Below are 25,138 nucleotides of genomic sequence, written 5' to 3'. Positions count from 1 at the left end.
TAACTAGATTCCTTCCTCCCATTCACCAACCAGGTTATGGGGATAAGGCAGGAACAGGATACTGATTGAGGATGATCAGCCATGATCATAATGAATGATGGTGCTGGCTCGCAGGGCAGAAGAGCCGACTCCTGCACCTATTGTCTATTGTACCCTCTACCTGTCTCCACCTATCCCCACTTCATCATCCTGCCCCCAGCACACCCTTGTTCCACAGCTCTCCCTATACCCACCCCCAATCCTGAACAAGGGTTCCACCAGATACCTCAACTTCTCCACCTCCTGATACTGCCTGGCTTGCTGCGTTCTTCCAGTCTCCTGCCTGTCTATTTTGCCAATTGAGACAAAGGCTTGGACTAACTTTTCCAGAGTCTGTCCCCTCGTGGATTCACTCCCATTCCTTTCATTTGCTCCAAGTCAACAACTGAACCCCAGAATGAAACGTAAATGGAAAAGGGGGTGAGAAAAGAGAATGCTGTACTCACAGATGTTGGACAGAGGAAGGAAGCTGCAGTTTGAGTGAAGCTCAATCTTCATTGAGAGAGAGGAGGGGCAGGAGCTTCAGAACCTCATGGCCCAACTTCCGCATTCACTAATAGGGGAGCTCCGAATGGCAGGAGGACAAGTCTCCTTCCGGTCCTCCAGTGATCCTTATTTGTCCATCAAAAGTTGGTTTCGCCCCTTTTCTGCCAACAATGAGGAACACACCCAATGTTTTGGTGACAGTGGCAAACATGTGTGCTGCTTGTTGACACTGAGGAGTGTACACAATATGCTCTGTAGCAATGCTGGTGTTACTGACAGATTTTAAGTTTCCAAATGTCTATTGGAGATCAAAAAGGGCAGAGCGATATTTTTTCCCCCCCATGTGGCTCGATATTTGATTGAGCAGCCAGACAAATGCAAAAGCAATGTTTTTAAGTCTTTTCCTCCATGTTGGGGTGACCTTCACAACTAGAGGACATAGGTTTAGGGTGAGGCCATAAAGATATAAAAGGTACCTGAAGGGCAATGTTTCCATGCAGAGGGTGGTGCAGGTATGGAGTGAGCTGCCAGAGGAAGTGGAGGAGGCCGGTATAATTACAGCCTTTAAAAGGTATCTGGATGGATATATGAATAGGAATGGTTTAGAGGGATATAGTGCTGGCAAAGGGGACTAGATTAATGTAGGATATCTGGTTGGCGTGGACAGGTTGGACTGAAGGGGTGTGTTTCCGTGCTGTACATCTCTATGACTCTAAATAATAAAAAGTCAACTTTTCCAATGAACAAACTATATCCATGTTAACAAGGCTTAGTGCACAACCTGCTTTACTAACCATTCTCAACAGGTCCTGCCCCTTCAATGACTGAGGAACATGTACATGCTGGTGCATAGTATCCTTCACTAGTATTTACACACTACCCTCAGCAATTGCACAAGTAACAGCAAAGAGTAAACAGCACAAGGATTAAACACACAGTGAGGGGCAAACAGCACAAGGATTGAACACACAGTGAGGGGCAAACAGCACAAGGATTAAACACACAGTGAGGGGTAAACAGCACAAGGATTAAACACACAGTGAGGGGTAAACAGCACAAGGATTAAACACACAGTGAGGGGTAAACAGCACAAGCGCCAGTAAAAGCAGATGGAAAGTGAGTGTAAAATGTGACTATGACAGGACAGGCCCCACATTCCTTCCCCTCCGTCCCCCCACAACCTGCCTCACCTTTCACCTCCCGGGCCCAGTACCTTCCAGGTGGCCCCATAGTTGACACAGGGGCCGCCCCACGACCAGTAGAACTCCACCACCCAGGCGCCCGACCAGTTCCCAAGCAGGTCCTTAACCCCATCCGCCTCCAGAATGTTCACCGGCTCCTGGCTGCTGTACAGCCGGCCGGTGTGGCCGTGACACAGCAGCTGCGCCAGGAAGGCGGCGGCGGCCAGTGCCGGGTGTCTGCCCCGGGCCGCACGGCGCCATTTTCCTAACGGCCGCCCTCCCGCCGCTTCCTCGCTCGAGCGACTTCTCCTCCCAACCGCCTTCGCCCCCGCGTGACGTCTGCACGGGGGGATGGGCGGGGCCGGGGGAGCCTCACCGTCACCAAGCAACAGCCACCTCGCGCTACAACTGCTCATTCACAAAAACAAACTCTCCTGTCTCGCTCTGCAGCTGCGGGGGGGGGGGGGGGGGGACACTGCCACGTTTCGAGGAGCCCTGTCTACATTGGGAAAGCTCACCGCTCCATTTAAACAGATATTCCGACATCTAACGGAACGGCCTCATATCTAAAGGGGGCAATCTGCATTTTAAAGGGACATGGACATTTTAACGGGTATTTCCGCAAATACAGAGATGTAAATGGACGAGATTACATTTCAAAGGGATGTGGCACATTCAAAGGGATATCTTAATATGTAAAGTGACGCAGTTGTATCGAAATGAATCTACATTTCGAAGAGACGTTGCCCTGTTTATTAGTAGAGACAATAGGTGTGAATTCTGTCTGTGGTTAAGGCGGCATCTCGCAACCTCGCCTTCATTGTTCACACCACTGAGTCTCGGAGTTGGGACATCATGTCTGTTTCTGTGCTGTATACCTCTTTTGAAACCAGTAGAATTCTGAAAGGGGCTTGACAAGATAGATGCAGATAAAATGCCTCTTTGTGGGGAGGGTCTCGAATTCCGACAATGTGGAAGCAGGCCATTCAGCCCATCTATCTCACTCTGGCCCTCTGAACAGGATCCCATACCCAACCCCTACTCTGTATTTCCCATGGCCAATCCACCCTAACCTGTACATCCCTGGTCACTATGGGTAACTTAGCACGGCCAATTCTCCCTAACCTACACTCTAATCTATAAATTACCTTCACAAGAATGTAATTTAAGTGCAGAGCTTTTCTGAGAAAAATGTCAGTTTGACTCAACATTGAGACACAGACAGAATTCACACCTATTGTCTCTACTTATAAACAGGGCAACGTCTCTTCGAAATGTAGATTCATTTCGATATAACTGCGTCACTTTACATATTAAGATATCCCTTTGAATGTGCCCACATCCCTTTGAAATGTAATCTCGTCCATTTACATCTCTGTATTTGCGGAAATACCCGTTAAAATGTCCATGTCCCTTTAAAATGCAGATTGCCCCCTTTAGATATGAGGCCGTTCCGTTAGATGTCGGAATATCTGTTTAAATGGAGCGGTGAGCTTTCCCAATGTAGACAGGGCTCCTCGAAACGTGGCAGTGTCCCCCCCCTGCAGCTGCAGAGCGAGACAGGAGAGTTTGTTTTTGTGAATGAGCAGTTGTAGCGCGAGGTGGCTGTTGCTTGGTGACGGTGAGGCTCCCCCGGCCCCGCCCATCCCCCCGTGCAGACGTCACGCGGGGGCGAAGGCGGTTGGGAGGAGAAGTCGCTCGAGCGAGGAAGCGGCGGGAGGGCGGCCGTTAGGAAAATGGCGCCGTGCGGCCCGGGGCAGACACCCGGCACTGGCCGCCGCCGCCTTCCTGGCGCAGCTGCTGTGTCACGGCCACACCGGCCGGCTGTACAGCAGCCAGGAGCCGGTGAACATTCTGGAGGCGGATGGGGTTAAGGACCTGCTTGGGAACTGGTCGGGCGCCTGGGTGGTGGAGTTCTACTGGTCGTGGGGCGGCCCCTGTGTCAACTATGGGGCCACCTGGAAGGTACTGGGCCCGGGAGGTGAAAGGTGAGGCAGGTTGTGGGGGGGGGACGGAGGGGAAGGAATGTGGGGCCTGTCCTGTCCTGTCATAGTCACATTTTACACTCACTTTCCATCTGCTTTTACTGGCGCTTGTGCTGTTTACCCCTCACTGTGTGTTTAATCCTTGTGCTGTTTACCCCTCACTGTGTGTTTAATCCTTGTGCTGTTTACCCCTCACTGTGTGTTTAATCCTTGTGCTGTTTGCCCTTTGCTGTTACTTGTGCAATTGCTGAGGGTAGTGTGTAAATACTAGTGAAGGATACTATGCACCAGCATGTACATGTTCCTCAGTCATTCAAGGGGCAGGACCCATTGAGAATGGTTAGTAAAGCATATGGTGCACTAAGCTTTGTTAACATGGACATAGCTTGTTATTTGTCAAAGTATAATTTTTATTATTTAGAGTCAGAGACATGTTCAGCACAGAAACAGACCCATTCGGTCCAACCTGTATATACCAACCAGATACCCTAAATTAATGTAGTTCCATTTGCCAGCACTTGGCTCACATCTCACTGATCCCTTCCTATTCATATATCCATCCAGATACCTTTTAAATGCTGTAATTATACCGGCCTTCACTACTTCCTCTGGCAGTTCATTCCATACGTGCACCACCCTCTGCGTGGAAAAGTTGCCCCATGGGTACCTTTTATATCTTTCTGCCTAAACCTATGCCCTCTAGTTGTGAACCTCACCTCGACACTGAGGAAAGGACATTAAAAAAGTTGAGCAGCCAGACAAAATGCAAAAGCTATAAAATGTTGAGCCACACAGGGGAAATAAACTGTGGTTCTACCCTTTATTTCTCTTCTTGGCATTTGAACACTTAACATCTGTCAATAACACCAACATCACTACATAGTGTCTGTTCCGTGGTGTGAATAACAGCACACATGCTCACTGGTGTCACCAACACATTGTCCATGCTCCTCGCTGTCGGCAGAAAAAGTAACATCGCTTATCTCTGTTCCTAAAGGTCTTCCCTTTATTCTTAAAGTTGTGCCCTCTGGTCCTAGTCTCTCCTACCAATGGAAACATCTTCCCAATGTCATTGCACTGTGGGGATGAAGCCCTACCCTATCCGGTCATTTCTGCTGGTGAGTGAGACTACGCCTCAAGGTTAGAGGGAGTAGCTTTCAGACAGAGATGAGGAACTGTTTTTCCCAGAGGTTCATGAATCTATGGAATAGTCTAGATTAGAGTGGTGCTGGAAAAGCACAGCAAGTAAGGCAGCATCCGAGGAGCAGGAAAATCGATGTTTTGGGCAAAAGGCCTTCATCAAAATCTAGGGAATACTCTGGCCAAGGAAGCAATAGAGGCAGCTTCATTAAGTATATTTAAGACAGTTAGGTGGGTTTTTGCCTGGTAGGGGAATTAAGGGGTTCCTTGTGACAGTGCAGGGAGGAGGAGATGAGACGATGGACAGATCAGCCATGATCTTAATGAATGACGGAGCAGGCTCACTTCTAGCAACTGGAGTGAATCCAGAGAGGGAGCCGACTTTGCGACCTCAGGTATGTGTCTTGGTTACCCGGGTGAAGAAAGACAGAAGGACTGAGGCATCCCCTGACATTGGCGTATGGATTCCTTCTTAATGAAGGATAGTAAATTTGTAAAATATTTGTCTCAAGAATTTAAAGCTTTCTTGGAAATTAATTCAGGTACGGCTAGTAGCCCGTCAATGATGTGGGAGACTATTGAAGCTTATGCACGAGGTCTGACCATTTCGGTGACCTAGAAAAAATTAAAGGGAGAATAACAGCATTTACTTGAGGCTCGCTTAAAAGCAGGTGAAACAGCATACGCTGACAGACTGTCTGTTGCCAAATTACAAATGATTATGACCCTTGGGGCAGCTCTGAATACTGTGCTCACCCAAACGGCAAAGAGGGAAATACTATTTGCAAAATAAAGATTATATGAATTTGGCGATTAAACCTGGTATATGCTTAGCATTTCTCGCAAGGAGAAAAGGGCCCCTCAAGCTATCACAGCTATCAGGGAAAGTGCTGGCACTCTGACGCTTTTATGATCGTGAGTCAACACAATCTTCAGAAAGTTTTATTCTGATCACAGGATTGTGAAGATAGAGCCAGGAGGATGCAGTCCTTTTTTAAAAGCCTGGCCTTTTGGCCTTAACCCCGGAACAGGTATTGGTCCTGAATGCTTCCCTAACAACGCAGGAAATACTTGACGTAATCAGGCAACTTCAGAGTGGTAAGGCACCTGGCCCGGAGGGCTTTCAGGTTGAATTTTACAAAGAGTTCACAGGAATATTAGCTGGCCCACTTATGGACATGTTTAACTACACAATAGTCAGGGCTGCCTCCTGCCTTCACTGAAAGAGGCGAATATCTCCCTTATTCTCAAAAAAGTAAAGAATCCAGAAGATTGTGCAACATACAGACCAATATCCTTGCTAACTGTAGATTTTAAAATTCTCTCTAAAACATTAGTATGGAGGGTGGAGAGGGTACTGCCATATATCATAAGAGGACCAGGCTGGGTTTATTAAGGGCCGTGGATCATCATAATATTAGAAGACTCTTCGATGTGAATCAAATCTGTCATCAGGAAAAAATACCGGGAATAGTAGTCTTATTGGGTGCAGAGAAGGCATTCGACAGGGTTGAATGGTCATACCTGTTGTATACATTGGAAAGGTTGAGCATTTGACATGTATTTGCCAAAAGGCTCTCAACACTGTATAATGATCCCAAAGCAGTTGTGATCACCAATGAATTGGCTCGGCTAGCTTCAGTGTGGGTAGGGGCTGCCGTCAGGGATGTCCTCTCTCACCATTGCTATTCACGCTAATAATTGAGCCATTAGCGGAAGCGATACGGGCTGACTCTAATATAACGGCCCTGAGGGTTGGTACAGGTAAACATAAAATTACCCTATATGCAGATGATTTTCTTTTTCTTAGTAATCCTCTGATGTCCGTGCCTCACTTAATCCAAGTTATTAATACATTTAGTTCATTTTCAGGCTACAAAATTAAGTTTTCAAAATCGGAGGCCATGTTGATGGGTGGCCTCACTAGTATGTCCCACTTCTCCTTTCAGTGGTCTCGGAGGGTTTCTTTATACGTAGACATTTTTATCACCCAGTATTTGGCCAGCTATACAAGGCCAATTTGTGCATCTATTGGAAAGGGTAAGACAGGACCTTCAACGCTGGGGAGACCTTCCAATTTCCTGGCTAAGTAAAATAGCCTTAATTAAAATGAATGTCTTGCCCCGTCTCTTATACCCTATGAGAATGCTGCCGAGGCCGGCACTGTGCAGGCTGTATCATTGGCTGGGTTCTTTCATCTGGAATCATAGACGGCCCCTCATTAAGTTCAGGAAGCTACAGCTTCCACAGGCAAGGGGAAGAGGGCTAGATTTTCCAGACTTTAGGAAGTATCAGTTAAGTTCCTTGTTAAGCTACCTAGCCGAATGGGTCTCGTCCGACCCGCAATCAAAATGGATGGACATCGAGGCTCCTCAAGTACAGTGCCCTCTTATTTTTAGATCAGATGAAAATCATTACAGACCACTGTAAAAACCCTACAGTATTAAACACAATTAAAGCTTGGAATATGATTCACATATAACATCCCCCTATACTCCTATAGTGGGGGCATGGGGTTTTCAACCGGGGCTTACGGATGCCACATTCAAATCCTGGAGATCCAGAGATATCTCCTGTTTAGGGGATCTGTTTGAGGAGGGATCCTGATGTCTTTTGAACAGCGGCATCAGAAATTTGGCTTACCTAACCTCTTTTGATACTTCCGAATTCGAGCCTACATACTGAAGAAGACTATGCTATTAGATGTTCTCTATAAATCAGATAGAGAACGTAGATTGTAGTGGCCGATGGGTGTACCCTCGGTCAGCACTCTTTATCATTTATTCCGTGATGAAGTGTTGGAAGATATGAAAAATGAGGTCTGCAGATGCTGGAGATCACAGCTGAAAATGTGTTGCTGGTTAAAGCACAGCAGGTCAGGCAGCATCTCAGGAACAGGAAATCCGACGTTTCGAGATTCCTGAAGAAGGGCTTATGCTCGAAACGTCGAATTTCCTGTTCCTGAGATGCTGCCTGACCTGCTGTGCTTTAACCAGCAACACATTTTCAGCTGTTGGAAGATATGGTCCATCTGCTTAGAACATGGGATCAGAATTTTTGGTTGGAAGTTTCTAAAGAACTGTGGAATGACATCTGGGAAAATGCCAAAAAAGTCTCCATTTGTAACAGAACCCAGGCCATTCAGGTAAAGATACTTCATAGGGCCCATATGGTACCAGAACGATCGGCAAAATTTAGGGCAGGAGCATCTCCAATGTATCCCAAATGTAAAACAGGTGGGCACTCTTACACACTGCTTATGGACATGCCATAAGATCTGCAAATACTGGACCAAAGTAGTAAACGCCCTGACAGAAATCTTGGGAATGGAAATTACAGTAGATCCAGTATCTCCTCTTCTGGGCTTCTCGAGCTTACCTTCTGTGGATGTGCACGGGAGGAAATTATTTTCCATTCTCTCCTTCTGTGCAAGGAAAAATATCTTAGTAAACTGGGTGGCTGAGGGCCTTCCAAGACTTCGGAATTGGCACAGATTAATCGTGGAATATACTCCCCTTGACTTCCTTATAAATACAGTGCAACAAAAAACTGAATTAATCTATAACATATGGCGGTCCTTTTTGAATTTCATAGAGACAGATATTTCGGCCATTCTATCTAGGACTTTCATCTAGTTGAGGTAACGGTTCTGGCTGGTCCGGGGCCCCTTGGGAGAGGAATCCCGCATGAATACGGGTTTTATTATGACTTGATGTTAACTCATTCCCAGCATGTACTTCACTATTTAATTACTATGTTATCCTTTTTTCTCTTAAATCACGTAAGTTATTTGATTATACACTCTGGTTAATTATAGGTTAGATTAGTAGTTAGTTGAGTTTTGTCTTTTTCTTTTTCTTTGACAGGTTTTGGCTATTTATTTAAGATTTAATTGTGTATTAGTGTTTGTACTTGTTTTTTTATTTGTAAACTTGTGAAAACATGTTCAATTTTCAATAAAAATACCTTTTTAAAAAAAAGTGCATCTGGACAGATGCATGAGTAGATGGAGAGCAGAGGGATACAGATTCAGGAATTGCGCGATAGGTTTAGACAGGGGATTTGGATCGGCTTAGGCTTGAAGGGTTGAAGGGCCTGTTCCTGGGTTGTAAATTTTCTTTGTTCTCTGTTAAGGTTGTACAGGATGTTGGTGAATCTATTTTCTTTTTGGAGTACTGGGTACAGTTCTGGTCACCCTGTAATAGGAAGAATACTATTAGAGATGGTTTGGTAAAGATTTACTTGGACATTGCCAGGACTGGAGGGTTTGAGTTATAGGGAGAGGCTGGGACTTTATCACTGGAGTGGAGGAGGTTGAGGGATGACCTTACTGAGATTTGAAAAATCATGAGGAGTGAGCGTAAGGAGAATAGTGAGGAACATGTGCGGTTATGTAGAGCCGGGAGCGGGAAGGTGAAACAAAATTGTGGCTCTCCCCTTTTTTCCGCCTATTGGCATTTGGCCAGTTGAATCTGTCAGTTACACCAGCATATCTACAGAGCCTACTGCGTGTGCCCCTCGGTGCCAGCAAGAGCTGCGCATGTTCACCGGTGTCTGTAAAAAAACTGCACATGCTTATATCTGTGTGGAAAAATGGTGCATGAATTTCATTTGCCGGCCCAATGAGGAGCACAGGAACACCGGAAGGAGGAGCCTGGTCCTCCTACCATCCAGAACAGCCCTATTGTCTGAATCTGAGACGTTGATTTTCCTGCTCCTCAGATGCTGCCTGACCTGCTGTGCTTTTCTAATCTTGGCCCATGAACTTCTGAAGCTGCTGCTGCTCCTCTCTCTCTGAATGAAGATTGATATTCATCCAAGACTGTAATTTCCTTCCTCTGTCCAACAGCATACTCACTGCCTTTTCTATTTCTTTTATTTTCTTGCTGGGATCGAATTGTTGACTTGCAGCAACTGAAAAGAAAGGGAGTGAATCCAGAAAGAAGACAGACTGTGGAAAAGTTAGTCCCGGTCTGTGCCTCAAATATATGGCAAGTGCAGTACCACAGGGTGAAGTTATAGTCTTTGCTGTGGAAAAAAAAAGCAGAAATGAGGTGTATTGTTTAAATGGTGATCTATTGGAAAGTGGAGAAAGTGAGGACTGCAAATGCTGGAGATCAGAGTCGCAATGTGTGACACCAGAAAAGCACAGCAGGTCAGGAAGCATCCAAGCAGCAGGACAGTTGACGTTTCGAGTACGAGCCCTTTATCAGGAATGATGTGTGGACATACAAAGGGGCCTCAGCGTTCTCCTACACCAGTCAGACGGGTGCAGCAAGCAATCAGCAAGGCAAGTGTTATATCACCAAGGGGAATTGAGTTTAGAAGTGGGGATGTCTCCCTGCAGTTAGGGGGTCATTGAATATATTCAAGGCTGAGTTCACATGATTTTTGAGCAACAAAGAAGTGGATGGTTATTGGGGAAGGCAAGAAAATAGTTTTCAGTACAGAACAGTGACAGTCATTCAGTGTAGAGAAACACCCTTCAGTCCAACTAGTCCATGCTGACTGACTGAACTCATCCCACCTGCCTGTGTTTGGCCCGTATCCCTCTGAACCTTTCTTATTCACCTACTTATCCAAATGTATTTTAAACATTGTAACTGTACCTGCATCCACCACTTCCTCTAGACATTCATTCCACACACAAACCACTCTTTTTTTTTAATAAAAAGTGCTCTTCATGTCTTTAGAATCGTTCTGCTCTCACTTTAAAAGTTTGCGCCCTCATCTTGAAATGACACCTGCCGTTCACCTCACCTATACTCCTCATGATTTTTTAAACCTCTCTCAGGACACCTCTCCACCTCCAATGCTCCAGTGAAAAAAGTCCCAGCCTCTGCACCGAGATGTAGGGAGATCCATATCCATTTGTGATCTGTTCAATGCTGGTGCAGGCTTGAAAGACCAAATGGCCGACTCCTGCTCCCAATTCTCAGTATCCTGGACAGCAAGAGAGTGTAAGACATAGGAGCAGAAAGTGGGCTATTCAGCCCATCTGGTCTGCTCTTACCATTCAGTCGTGGCTGATCAGTTTCTGAGCACCATTCTGCTGCTTTCTCCCTGTCCCCCTCGATCCCTTCGATACTCACGAACCTAGCTATCTCAGTCTAAATATCCTCAGTGACCTGGCCTCTGCAGTCTTCTGTGCCAATGAATTCCATAGATTCACCACTCTCTGGCTGAAGAGCCTTTTCCTAATCTCCATTCTAAAAGGTCTTCCCTTTACTCTAAAGCTGTGCCCTCGGGTCTTAGTTTCTCCTACCAATGGAAACATCTTCCCAACATCCACTCTGTCCAGGCTGTTCAGTTTTCTGTATGTTTCAATTAGATCTCCCCTGAGTATGGCCCTGTTAATCAGCATGAAGCAGACCCTTCAGGATGTTGTACAGCAGGGATTAGGTTCAGCAAATTGAAAATGGAGGGAGAGTATGTGGGATGGAGATCTTCAGCTTTGAAGGAATAAGAGAGGAAAGAGAGTTCACTTTAAATTCTAATTGATGGATGGGCTGATAGGCTAAGGAGGGGCAGATGGAGTTGAACTTGGAGAAATGTGATGTGTTGCATTTTGGTCAAGCAATGCAGGCAGGACTTAGACAGGGGGAGAGTTGCAGAAGAAAGAGACCTTGGAGTGCATGTTCATGGTTCCTTGTAAGTGGAGTCGCAGGTAGACAGGATAGTGAAGATGATGTTTGGTATGTTTTTCTCTATTGGTCAGAGCATTGAGTGAAGAAGTTGGGAGGTCATATTGTGGCTGAACAGGACATTGGTTAGACCACTTTTGGAATATTGTGTGTAATTCTGGTCTCCATCCTATGGAAGTATGTTGTGAAACTTGAAAGGGTTTGGAAAAGGTTTATAAGGCTGGTGTAAGAGTTGGTGGGTTTGAACAAGAGGGAGAGGCTGAATAGGCTGGGGCTGTTTTCTCTTAGTGTCAGAGGGTGGGGAGTGACATTATAGAAGTTTATAATGGGCATGCATAGGTGTGAATAGCCAAGGTCTTTTCCTCTGGGTAGGGGAGTCCAAAATTAGAAGGCAGAGGTTTGAGCTGAGGGGGCAAAGATTTAAAAGGGACCTGAGGGGCCACTTTTTCTCAGAGGGTGCTGCATGTATGGAATGAGCTGACAGGAAGTGGTGGAGGCTGGTACAATTAAGAAGCATCTGGATGGGTACATGAATAGGAAGGGATTTGTGGAATATGGGCTGGCAAATGGAAAAGATTGATTTCAGATATATTGTTGGCATCGATGAGGTGGGCTGAAGGATCTGTTTGTGTGGTGTATGACTCTAACTGTCTTCGGTGAAAGCAGAAAAGTGGTTGTGAAGACAGGGCTTTCAGAGCAGCTTTCAAAAATGTTTTGCCCTTACTGGGACCGGAAGAAGTTACAATGAAATCTTTCATTTGGGAGACAGCAAGCAACTAAGTGAGTCCATCTGGGATTTTGGGGGAAAGTGGGAATTCGTTGCACTGTGAGGATGAAGCCCTACCTTATCCAGTCATTTCTGCTGGTGGCTGAGACTAGGCCTCAAACTTTGGGGGAGTAGGTTTAGGACAGAGGTGGGGAGGAGGAAGTGAGGGCTGCTGCTTTTCCCAGAGAGTAGTGTATCTGGGGAATTCTCTGCCTGAGGAAGCAGTCTGCAAAATGCCCCGGTCCTAACTCTTCGACTTGACATACCCGTGACTGTAAGCTTTGAAGTGTTTTGGTTAACTGATGCAAATATTTCCCACTTGTCCAACAATCCAGTGTCAGCTGTTTCAGTCATTGGGATGGTTTTGATTCATTTACTAAATACATCTACTCTGATTAGACAATATTCATAACACGAGGTGATACTATATATGCAAGTTGTAGACATTAAAAAAGGCCGACCAGGCAAGGAAGTGGTTAACAAACCCAGGGCATCCCTCTTAGAGTATGCATCTTCTTTGTTTACAAATTAAACACGCTTCAGATCTTTTCCTAGCTTCTTTCCGAAAATCTGGGTGCCACCAGGTTTGTGAGTGTGTCCAATAATGTACGTAATCAACAGAAATAGGCAACAGCAAAGAATGAACACAAACCAGTCCAGCAGGGGGCACCCACATTTTGGTTTGAGGATTGAGGGAGAGTACCCTTTTTGAGGCCCCTGTGATATCAGTACCATCCCCAGGCTAATCTGCATTGAAACCAGATTATGAAGTGTTAACTTTTCTGCAAACTTCTGCCTGTGTGTCTCTCTCTAACATTTTCCAACTTTCTTCATATCTCAGTTTGTCAGCTTTTGTTTATTCCTTCCTTCCTTCCAAAGGTAATGAGGCACTCACATTCCAGAACAGGCCAAGTTAGGGAGTTGAGCCTCATAAATCCTGGCTGTGACACATTGCTGCTTAACCAAGTGTGCAAACTCTAAATACCTCTCAGCTGTTCCATTTGCAAATCGAACACTGTTTTCAAGGCAAGTTGTTCATGTCTCTGCATTAATCCACAACCCGGGGAAATACAACGGAGTCTTTAATAGTTGCCCAATGTGTCCTGTGTGCCAAATTCATTCAAGTCTGGACATCCTGAAGTGAGCAATTATACTTCAGATTTCTACTCGCCAATTAAAACTAATGTTGGGCACTCGAACAGATCGGGGGCATCTTGAAGCCTGCCACGGTCCTCAGTGTGGGTCCAGGGTTTATCAAATAGGGTTTCACCCCTCATAACCCTGGGGCAAGCAAATTCTTTATTACTAACTTTGTAAAGCACAAGTGCTCTCAGCAACATTACGTCCAGACACTAGGACCCTGTTGAGTTCTCTCACTAGTATCTTGTGGCTGAGTAGGGAGAATTGTATCAACATTTCTAACAGTGCTTTTGTCCCTGGCCAGCTTTCCTTTTTATTTTGGACACAACAAAAGTAGCAACCACCCTCTATATTTCATCTCTCAAAGGATATCGGCCGGTGACCTGAGAGGACCAGGGTATCTTCTGCCTGACACGCCAACTGTGGGGGATGGAAATAAAGCCCCATGTCAGGAAAGAATTTGTTTATCAGGAAGCAGTACAGCTGCAAGGCCAACCGTCCCCGCTGAGCCTGGGAAACACAAGCTTTAGCAAACAGGCACTAAGCTGAGATTCAAAATGGTTTCCAGGCTTTAATATGTGACAAAATGGCTGACCCAAATCTAACAAGTCTCCCACTTCATCGCAGGGAATAAAACAAGAAAAATGAAACAAAATGAGAAATAAATAGGCGATCGTGCTTAATGTTGGTTCATTACGAAGTAAACAAGAAATAGGGGTCTCCCAGGATTCTTATGGTGCCCTACTTGAGGAATACTGTCCAACAAGTTTAATTGGAAGCAGTATCTTTCAGAGTGCAGCTCCTTCATCAGGGGATTGTGGAATATAAGATTGTAAGACACAGAATTTATAGCAACAGTTTATAGTGTGATGTAACTGAAATTATATATTGAAAAAGACCTGAATTGTTTAAGTCTCTCATGTTCGAATGACCATGATAGTTTCAGTTCTTTCAAATGTAAATCACAAAACTTTTGTAAATAGTTAAATCCTCAAGTGAACTTTACCAATTGGTGTCACGTCAGCCCAGATAATGTATTGAAGGAGTGAGCTCCCCTGTGTGAGACTGTCTGTGCCACAATGGTTAAACTGACTTACAGAATCTTACATGGATTCATGCAGTTTTTGATCAAAGTCAGACATAATTCTGCAAGTACAAATTCACCCAACAAATTTGTTTGTATGTGTGTGGGGATGTATATTTGCAGATACATTCTATGTGCATTTGTATAAGAAAAAATCTGCAGGCAGTCAACACATGTAATAGTTTGTAAATTCGACTTTGGAAATAGAACCAGTCTGACTCAAGATTGGGATACAGGCAGACTCTGATCTCACACCTTTAATGCATTGTCTGAGCTGAGATGTGAACTTTTGCTATAAAACCTTGTAATCTCGAGAAGGTGACAACAAGAAGTTCTGGGATTTACATTGCAATGAGACCTGCAACCTATTTGAAAAGGTGAAAGACTTAACAATCCAGGTTTGTTCAATATACCATTTCAGTGGCAGGACACTGGAATGTTTTGCTCTAAATTGTGTCTTAGGATCTTATCCTCAACAACCACCTGATGAAGAGGCAGCACTCCAAAAGTTACTGCTTCCAAAGAAGCCTGTTGGACTACAACCTGGAGTTGTGTGATTCTAGTATCTGGTTTCCAGCATCTGCAGTCCTTGTTTTTACCTAGTTGATTTGAACCCTACTGTGAATCCTCTTGTAAGGATGCCTGCCTTGAAGAAGTTTTCCTCCTCTCTCGACAAGAATCTCAGGGAGTCCCTCTCCCACTGCAACTCCCAGGTCATTTCCTCTGCCCTGAAGCTCTTCAACCATGTCCTGAAACAGACTCACTACCACAGCCACATTTGCTTCCTCAGTGCCTGCCTCCGTAACCAACTCATCCTACACGGACTCCGGACCACCTTTAAACCAGCAGAGTTCGGATCCGAACAGTCCACTCCACCCTCCTATCTGACCTATCACCTTCATCCCCAACCCCAATCACCCTTTGTACTCTTTGCTACCTTCCCCCACCCTCCTCCCTGACCTATCCCCTCCATTCACCTATTGTATTTTACTTTCTCCCCACCCCCACCCCCGCCTCATTTATCTCTCCACCCTGCCGACTCTATTCCTGATGAAGGGCTTTTGCCCGAAACGTCAATTTTCCTGCTCCTCGGATGCTGCCTGAACTGCTGTGCTTTTCCAGCACCACTCTCATCAAAAGTGGATTGGCCATGCTAAATTACCCATGTGCATGTTAGGCTGGATTGGCTATGCTAAATTAGGCATAATATGCAGGTAAGACGCATGACTCAGGGTTAAATGTAGGGGAATGAGTGTGGGTGGGTGAGGCCGAGTGGCCTGCTTCCACACTCTGGGGATTCTGTGCAGGGAGGGGGTTTTGGAAAGTGTGTTCTTTCCCCCACCTTGTCTCAGTCAGTTCCCTCAACTCAGCACCGCCCTCCCAACCTGCAACCTCCTTCCTGACCTCTCCGCCCCCAACCCACTCCGGCCTATCACCCTCACTTTGACCTCCTTCCACCTATCCCACCTCCATCGTCCCTCCTCCCTACCTTTTATCTTAGCCTGCTTGGCAAACTCTCTCCCACTCCTGATGAAGGGCTTATGCTTATTTCTGAGATGCTGCCTGACCTGCTGGGCTTTATCCAGCAACACATTTTCAGTTGTGTTCTCTTCCCCTTCTGCTGTCGGCGGAGCGCAAGCGCAGTGCAGCGTGGTGGGGTCGGTCTTGCCCCGCCCCCTGTACCGTCCCTTTTCCTCGCCCCGCCCCCACTTCCTTTGTGACGTCACCACGCGGAAGTGGCCCGGTCAGTTTCAGTGAATCTCCCTCCCTCTGGGTAACTCTTCATCCTGGGAGGGAGACGGAGATGGGAGCAGGGGAAACTGTTCACTTGTAGCAACTGGAGTGAATGCAGGGAGGGAGCAGACTCTGCAAAGTCAGGTATGTGTCTTAGTTACCCGGGTGAGGAGGGACGGAAGGATAGAGATTGGGAAGGGGGAGGGCTGGATATCTTGTCTGTTTTTAAGTTTAAAATGCAGCCGATTCCCACCAGTAACTGCAACAGGTACAAGTACAGTACATGCAGTATTCCTCATTGCAGCTTCAAACCGGTTTTGCATCCTCTGTTCTTCCTCCGCCTTGGCTCCAGCACATTCAACTTCCTTCCCTCATTCCCATTCCCCCGCCCTGATGTTCCAAGCTGACCCGCAAATGATCGGTTGGTCCCTCCATTCTTTCCCGGTGGCGTCCATTCCTCTTGTCTATTTCTTGCCTTATCCGGCCATGTGCGTGAACAAAGTGTGAGCGTATATCCTCTCTCACTGCCAGCTGCTTCCTTGTATGCGAAAGCAACATTTCCTCCCATTTTCCGCCGACACTGAGCCTTCTGGCCTCCTTGATTGTGATTTATTTTGTTTTCGCAGAAGCAGGAAACAGATGCTTATAACTGTTTGTACGAGCATATCTAGTTTAACCTACACCCCCTCGCCTCACAGCACCTTTATCTGTTTGTCTGTAATATCTACCATTGTTTGCAGGCACATTTCATTCTTGTGTGCACATTTTAACTAATACAGAAGCAATAATATATTTCCTTCACATAGTTTTCACTCTTGTTAACTCCACTCTTGGCTGAAGCAATTATACCATGTCATTAGTTTATTTACCTTGCAGAAGCAATTATGGTTACAGAAGTAACACTGCTTTACTCATGTCCCACAGGGGTGACCCTACAACCTTGTATAAAATAATGTGGGGCATGGCGAGGGTAAATAGACAAGATCTTTGATCTGCGGTTGCTCATAGGTTTCTTTCAAATCTCACCCTAAACCTAAGGGGCAACTCCTGTGTACAGAGGGTGATGTGTGTAAAGAATGAGCTGCCAGAGGAAGTGGTGTCTGCTGGTACAATTACAACCTTTAAAAGATATCTGGATAGATATATGTTGGGAAGCATTTAGAGGGACATGGGCCAAGTGCTGGCAAATAGGACGAGATTGATTTAGGATATCTGGTCAGCATGGACTCTTTCTGTGCTGTACATCTGTGATTCTGGCTTGCCACTAATATTTGGCACGTCTGTATGTTCAGTTTCTCCCTGGTGTTGGTGTTAATGCCTTGATGTCTTATTTTGCTCCCCACTTCCTGGGGACATTAACCATTTCCTGCTGCATTAGCACTGCTGCCTCACGACGCCAGAGACCTGGGTTCAATTCCTGCCTCAGGTGACTGACTGTGTGGAGTTTGCACATTCTCCCCGTATCTGCGTGGGTTTCCTCCGGGTGCTCCGGTTTCCTCCCACAATCCAAAGATGTGCAGGTCATGTGAATTGGACGTGCTAAATTGCCCGTAGTGTTAGGTAAGGGGTAAATGTAGGGGTATGGGTGGGTTGTGCTTCGGCGGGTCGGTGTGGACTTGTCGGGCCGAAGGGCCTGTTTCCACACTGTAAATAATCTAATCTGGTTGTTCTGATCCGGACTGCTATATGGATCTTCGGATTTCTGGGATTGGTCAATAAACACACCTGGAAATGACTCTTTGTCAATCACACAAGCAATAGTTTATTCTTTGATATAGCCGGGTTGGTAGAGTCTGATCAGCCCAGAGGATTAGATTGGATTCCCAGCAGGGTGGAAACAGGCCCTTCGGCCCAACCAGTCCACACCGACCCTCTGAAGAGTAGCCCACCCAGACCCATCTCCCTCTAACTAATGCACCTAACATTATGGGCAGTTTAGCATGGCCAATTCACCAAACCTGCACATCTTTGGATTGTGGGAGGAAACCCATGCAGACGTGGGGAGAATGTGCAAACTCCACACAGCCAGCCCCGCCTAGGCTGGAATTGAACCTGGGACCCTAGTGCTGTGAGGCAGCAGTGCTAACCACTGGGCCACCGATGAGTACTCCCAGAGTGCCAGAAGAATCTGCCGACTTTTACAGAGTTTGTATAGAACTTATATACACTGTTTTGAGTCAGACATTGGTTGTTACTATGTGATCAAGCTCAATCAGATCCCGCAAGGTCCTCGTGCATTTTTGACTTAGCCTAGGGCGGCACGGTGGCTCAGTGGTTAGCACTGCAGCCTCACAGCACCAGGGTCCCAAGTTCGATTCCAGCCTTGGGTGACCATCTGTGTGGAGTTTGCTCATTCTCCTGATGTCTGCGTGGGTTTCCTCCAGGTGTTCCGGTTTCCTCCCAGTGTCCAAAGATGGATTGGCCATGCTAAATTACCCATAGTGTTAGGTGCATTAGTCAGAGGGAAAATGGGTCTGGGTGGGTTACTCTTCAGAGGGTCAGCGTGGACTGGTTGGGGTGAAGGGCCTGTTTCCACACTGCAGGGAATCTAATCTAATCTAATCTATCATAATTTCTTGTAGACGACCTATTCTTGGAAACGTATTTGGCCTGTCTGGTGGTTAGGGTTAAACCGTTACTTCTGCGATTAATGGTTAGGTTCATATTTGTTATTTCTGCATTTGCAATTTTTTTCACTGGATTTATGTCAGTCTGTGGTTTCTTGTTTGTTCTGAGTCGCCAGTATCTGCCTGACTCAGTTCCCACCGAGTTAGCCAAGCAGAAGCTATTTTGTCCTACCTCCCATGTTCAAGTGGAGATTTGAGGTGGCCCAGGGAATCCTTTGTGGACTCAGACCTGTAAAGCCTCTCTCTTGGTTTATCCTGGAGATCGTACTCTTTGGAAGCCTGGAATAAAGATCTTCCGTCATAAAGTCCCAAAATGCAATTCAATTCAATCCAGAGCAGATAAGCACTAAGAGTTAATTTTCTCCGGAATTCAACAGCCTCAGCACTAAAATGGTCTCTCTCTCTCGTGTCCTTTTGAACACTCAGGTCAGCAAAGATTTAATTTGTGAATGCCCCACTTGCAAGGGGTAGTAAGAATCCATTATAATGGACAAGATCCAACCATTAATTACAAAGTTATGGATAGTAGCTAGTCTTGTTTCAGGGTCAGATTCAAAGGCTATCTATAATTTCACGAGGGAACGGCTGTGAATGTTATCACTTGGTGTCCTGTTCACACAGATTCACCGATGCTGAGGCAAACCTTCTTAATTGCCTTACAGCATCCTGTTATCACTTGGTGAGCCCAGGTGTCCCTATCTTTAAGTTCTCTCCTCTTTCTGAGCCTTCCTGCCTGTTTATTTTCTAGTGCAGGAAATGTGTTCAATAATTCAGCATTACATTTTAGTCTAAATGTTTAATGACAAGTTTTAAGGCTGTAGACTTTATCACCCAGATGCCCACACCCTCATTCCTCCCTTTGATTGCACCGTGATCACTGAAAGAGAAGGCTAGTCCAAATGAATGCCCTTCAAGGTGGTCCAGCCATCAACATCCTGCAGAGCGGCACCACCATCTTCGCGGCTCATCTGGTCATATTTATCATCGCCATCGACACATGTGGGTGAGCCATCGGATCGCAAAAGGTGCATCTGCTGGGGCAAATCTATATCACTAAGGGACCTCATAAGCCGAGCAATTAAATACCTAACAATACCAATACCGACAAACATAAATAGCTAAATTGATAAGCCAATTGTACCATCAGCCTGACCTGCAGTTTCCCCAATTGGTCCCTTCAGTCATTCTGTCAAGGAATACCTGGATCTCTTCTTGTATCTTAGTAATATTGCCAGTGAGATCGGGAATGCCCATAGTGCATTTATCTTGGACAGTGGTGCAGACCTCACCCTCCCGGGCGAGTATATAGTCTAAGGCATACCGATTCTGCATAGAGTAAAGACACAGGTCTGATAATCCCAGTTTCCTCTGTTCCAGAGCCTCTTTAGTCTTATTTCCTCGAATGGTCAGACCACAAAAGAGGGAATTGCGGTTCTTTTGACTTGTCACCCCTGCCAATCCTTCCAACCTCAGGGTACTCTGGATTCCCCAGCCTATTGGGTGTCCTGTATTGTCACCCAGTCCATTCCAGGTCCATGTACCGCTTCAGGCCTGCTGTACCCCAGCCAGTGTTACACCAACTGTTTGTATACACAGACCGGAGCTATTGGAAAGTGATATTTCACTTCGCAGGGTCGGCAGCAGGAAGACTGACGAATAGTATGGAATCGGGGACAGGGGACGGGGCAAGTAAGTCATCTCCTGATAGAGAGGAGTAACATACTCCTGCCTCTGGGGTGAAGAGCGTTCTGTGGGCCTGTATAAATAAGTTGTTTGTGGATTGTGGAGTTTCCCCTATCAAGCTTCCCTTTTCTCGAGTCGGCCTGTCCTGCAAAAAGGGATGGTGTTCCTGGGCGCCCTTAAAATATTTACCATAATAACGGGGTTGACCATTTTTATCCTCACTAGGCTTGCTTCTGCAGGTAAAATCAAAAAAACCATGGTAACGACATGGTAACTCCCACTGATTTCTACTGTCCAGATGGACCATCTGGTCTTTCTGATGTAAGAGTCCATTGCAATATCAATCTTCATCACGTCCCACACGTCAAAGGCGTCTGGTCCGGTGCACTGGACGACATCACCTCAGCATGGGTGGTGGATAATCTCTGATCATTCCTGGTCGCATCCATACTTAGTGGCTTTCCCCATCAGGATGTTGTACGTGATCAGAAAGATGAGGAGATAGGCGATTTCCCCCCCCATGTCCCTCCTCTTAGTTCAAGTATCTGTAATAAGATTAACATTAGAACAACAGCAAAATTCAAAAACCCAACTGGACAGGGTCCACTCCTTTTGTTGGGATTCCAGTATTCTCTCCTCCTCTTCCCCACTTTTGATTGGTGCAGTCAATCAATTTACAATGGTGCAGTTGGACCCAAGCTGAGTGCCCAGTGACTTTGACCACCGTAGGGGTGGGAAGTAAAACCTGGAAGGGGCCATCCCAACGAGGTTGGAGACCTTTGCCAGTCCAGGTCTTGACGAGCACCAACGAACCAGGCTCTACCCGTGACGAGGCTGAAAGGGAGGGAACATCGCTGTAGGCCACACGCTCCTGGGAGTGACAGGCACACATAACACTAGTTAGAGCCAGAACATAACCAACCATTTCTTCGGTCATGTGGTGGAAGGGGACTGAGAAAGGAGCTGAATCGTTCCAAGGGGTACAGAGAGGGTGACCAGAGAGACTCTCTGCTAGGGACAGTCACGTCTTGCCCACAGACATGGATCGCATCTGGAATGAGGCCACAGGGATTAGCATAACCAGGAGAGGCCAGACTCAGCCATTAATTTGGCAAGTTTAGTCTAGAGTCTGGTTAAAACATTCACCAAGGCCGGCCGCCTGAGGATGATAAGCACCATGCAGTTGCCGACAAATACAAAGCTGGGAACAGAGTTCCCCGTTAATATTACCTACAAAGTGTGGTCCATTGTCCGAGCTAATGCACGCAGGTATACTGAAGGAATTATTTCCTTAAACAAAATCTTCACCACAGACTCAGCAGTAGTGTTAGGAAGAGGGTAGGCTTCAATCCACTTTGAAAAGACATCAACAATAAGCAAAACATATTTACAGCATCTCAACTCATTTCTACAACTCAATGAAGTCCAGTTGAAGTGTCTCCAAGGGACCCTCCAGCAAGGGAGTTCTCGTAGAGATACTTGAACTAAGAGGTGGGGGATCGCCTACCCACTGACCTGTATGATCACGTACAACATCCTGATCGGGAAAGCCACTGACTGAGTATCGATGCGATCTGGAACGATCTGAGATTATCCTGATGTCATCTGGTGCACCAGACCAGACACTTGCAACGTGGCATCGCTTGAGCGATGGCGTGAGCTGCCAGAGGAAGTGGTGGGTGCTGGTACGATGATATGTCAAAAGGCTCCTGGACAGGCATCTGAATATGAAGGGTTCAGATGGGTGAGGGCCAAGTGATGGCAAATGCGACTGGAGTCATCGAGATGGACAGCACGGAAACAGACCCTTGCTGACAAGATAGCCAACCTTCAGGGGAATTAGTTAGAGCGGAGTGAGAACAGAGGGGGAAGGGAGAGTGGGATGGTGCTTTCAATTTTGTGGAACAGCAAAAGAATATTCCACAGAAAGTAGAGTGGCTTGTTCTGAATTTCTACCCTGCACTGATAGTGATGACTTTTGTAATCTCTTTTTGCAGACTATTTGAAAATCTGAAGACTGAAGTTTCAAAATCAATGGATGGAAGGCTTATGTCCGAAACATTGACTCTCCTGCTCCTCGGATGCTGCCTGACCTGCTGTTTTGCCAGCGCCACATTTTTTGACTGACTCTCCAGCGTCTGCAGTCCTCACTTTGTTGTTAATTTCTGACAGTCACTCAATCCATCGGGACCACAACAATTTTTGACTGAATTCTGTGAGAGGGATCAACACTTTTTGGTTCCTGTTTGAGGACGTTTTCAACATCAGGTGGGACTGGACGAGAGACCCCACTGTTGAAGCACACTGTGTGTGGAGCCTGAAACAGTTATACAGCCAGCGAAGGGGATTTCACGGCAGGGAGGGGCTCTACACGTGTTTGTGTGCAGCTGAAGCTGTGGCCATGGAGAATCCTGAGGAATCCCGCCCTGTGGAGAAACCGTGGAAGTGTGGCGACTGTGGGAAAGGCTTCCGTGTCCCGTCTACCCTGGAGACTCATCGGCGCTGTCACACCGGGGAGAGGCCATTCCCCTGCACTGACTGCGGGAAGGCCTTCAGAGATTACTTCCACCTGCTGAGGCACCAGCGGAGCCACACGGGCGAAAAACCCATCAGCTGCCCAGATTGTGGGAAGGCCTTCATATTTTTCTCTGCCCTGTTGGCCCACCAGCGGGTCCACACAGGAGAGAAGCCGTTCAGCTGCCCAGAGTGTGGGAAGGCCTTCAGGTATTCCTCCAACCTGCTGACCCACCAGCGTATCCACACCGGGGAGAGACCGTACACCTGCCCTCAGTGCAGAAAGAGCTTCACCTGCTCCTCCAACCTGCGGAGCCACCAGCGGATCCACACCGGGGAGAGGCCCTTCAGCTGCCCTGAGTGTGGGAAGGCCTTTCACGATTCCTCCACCCTGCTGACCCACCAGCGGATCCACACCGGGGAGAGACCCTTCAGCTGCCCCGAATGCAGGAAGGGTTTCAACTGCTCCTCCCACCTGCGGAGCCACCAGCGGATTCACACAAGGGAGAGGCTCTTCACTTGCTCTCAGTGCGGGAAGGCCTTCAGCTATTCCTCCACGCTGCTGATCCACCAGCGGATACACACCGGGGAGAGACCATACACCTGCCCTCACTGCGGGAAGGGCTTCACCTGCTCCTCCAACCTGCGGAGACACCAGCGAGTTCACGTGCCATCGCAGGGAGATTGAAGGAGTGACGGCCGAGTGCCATTATCGATTGGAATATCAACCCGGTTCCGGGGACTCCCGGGTTTGAATCCTGCCACGACAGATGGCAGAATTGGTATTCGGTCAGAAATGTGGAGTTGGGAATTTAACGATGAGACCGTTTCAGGGAGGGGGTGGTAGGGGGAGAAAGCCCCCATCTGATTCCCTCTCTCCCTTGTTAGGGAAGGGAACCCCCATTGTGGGAAAGGATACACTCAGTCGTTCCAGCTGCATCCTTTACCCGGTCTGGCCTACACGTGACTCCAGACCCACAGCAGTCTGGTTGACTCCACACTGCCCTCCCCCCACTGGCAAAGGAGCGGGGAGAAACTTACTTGGAGACAGGGTATGGGTTGAAATTGCTGAGTGAGGCAATACTTCCTCCGGGTTACGGCTGAACCAAGGATCCAATTACAAAGGGACAACTTGGTGCTGACCAATAGTAAAGACAGTGAGAAGGGTGGGGGGTTGGGGGAACAGGGGAGGTGTGGTGTGTGCACTTTCACCCTGAGCTGTTCAAAAAGCAACTACATTTTCTCTGCCTTTTTGCTGGGGGGATCTGAAACTGTAACAAAGTTGGGTTGCAATAAAGGTTACCTGAACTTACCACCGGGCTCAGACTCTCATTGAAAGCTTTGAGCTCCAAGAGGTTTTTGTTTTAAAGCTGCTCATGTCTTTCAGCCTCCTGCACTAAGTTTAGAACATAGAACAATCCAGCGCAGAACAGGCCCTTCGGCCCTCGATGTTGCGCTGACCTGCGAACTATTCTCAGCTCGTTCCCCTACACTATCCCAAAATCATCCATGCACTTATCGAAGGATTGTTTAAATCTCCCTAATGTGGCTTACCATGCCCTTACCACTCTCTGTGTAAAGATCTTGCCTCTGGCATCTGTCTTATAGCTGTCACCCCTCAATTTGTAGTTATGCCCTCTCTTGAATAAGGGCACAACATTTGCACTCCTCCGTCGACAATGAAGACTCAAATATCAAAGCCAAAGGCTCTGCTATTTCCTCCCGAGCTTCCCAGAGATTCCTCAGATAAATCCCATTGCCTCATCTGTACAATCTTGCCTCATCAACACATAAGCCTCATGGAACAGCATCATAAGACACAGAACTTGTATCGAAAGATCAGTGTCATACAACTGATAGAATATATTGAACAAACTTAGATAGTCTTCATCTCTTAGAATGGGTGTGGGCTTTGGTTCATTAATATGTAACAATGTTCTTGAGATGACATAAGATTTTATAAAAATAAATATCTCCGCTCAGACAATGCATTAAAGGTGTCAGATTTGTGTCTGTCAGTATTCCAATCTTGAATCAGACTGGTTCTGTTTCCAAAGTCGGAATTTGTAAAATATTACATGGATTGACTGCCTGCAGATTGTGTGCTTTGTGAAC

At 46.7% G+C, this 25,138-nt stretch overlaps 1 protein-coding gene across 2 annotated transcripts; it reads left to right on the top strand.

Annotated features, from left to right (window-relative positions):
• The first annotated feature begins 3,383 nt into the window (after window positions 1–3,383).
• On the top strand, window positions 3,384–24,963 carry LOC132808031 (zinc finger protein 239-like). 2 transcript variants are annotated; one of them, XM_060821932.1, is made up of 2 exons: window positions 3,384–3,694; window positions 22,507–24,963. In XM_060821932.1, exon 2 carries the CDS (start codon window positions 22,911–22,913, stop codon window positions 23,709–23,711), a length of 801 nt encoding a protein of 266 aa, XP_060677915.1. In that variant the 5' UTR covers window positions 3,384–3,694; window positions 22,507–22,910; the 3' UTR covers window positions 23,712–24,963. The 2 variants fall into 2 exon arrangements, with proteins under 2 accessions (XP_060677915.1, XP_060677914.1); XM_060821931.1 differs by lacking the exon at window positions 3,384–3,694 and adding an exon at window positions 16,207–16,343.
• Window positions 24,964–25,138: the final 175 nt, after the last annotated feature.

Source organism: Hemiscyllium ocellatum (assembly GCF_020745735.1).
Source record: "Hemiscyllium ocellatum isolate sHemOce1 chromosome 27 unlocalized genomic scaffold, sHemOce1.pat.X.cur. SUPER_27_unloc_3, whole genome shotgun sequence".
Lineage (NCBI taxonomy): Eukaryota > Metazoa > Chordata > Chondrichthyes > Orectolobiformes > Hemiscylliidae > Hemiscyllium > Hemiscyllium ocellatum.
The sequence above is the reverse complement of the archived record's forward strand: the minus strand, read 5'-3'. Positions and strand labels throughout refer to the sequence as shown.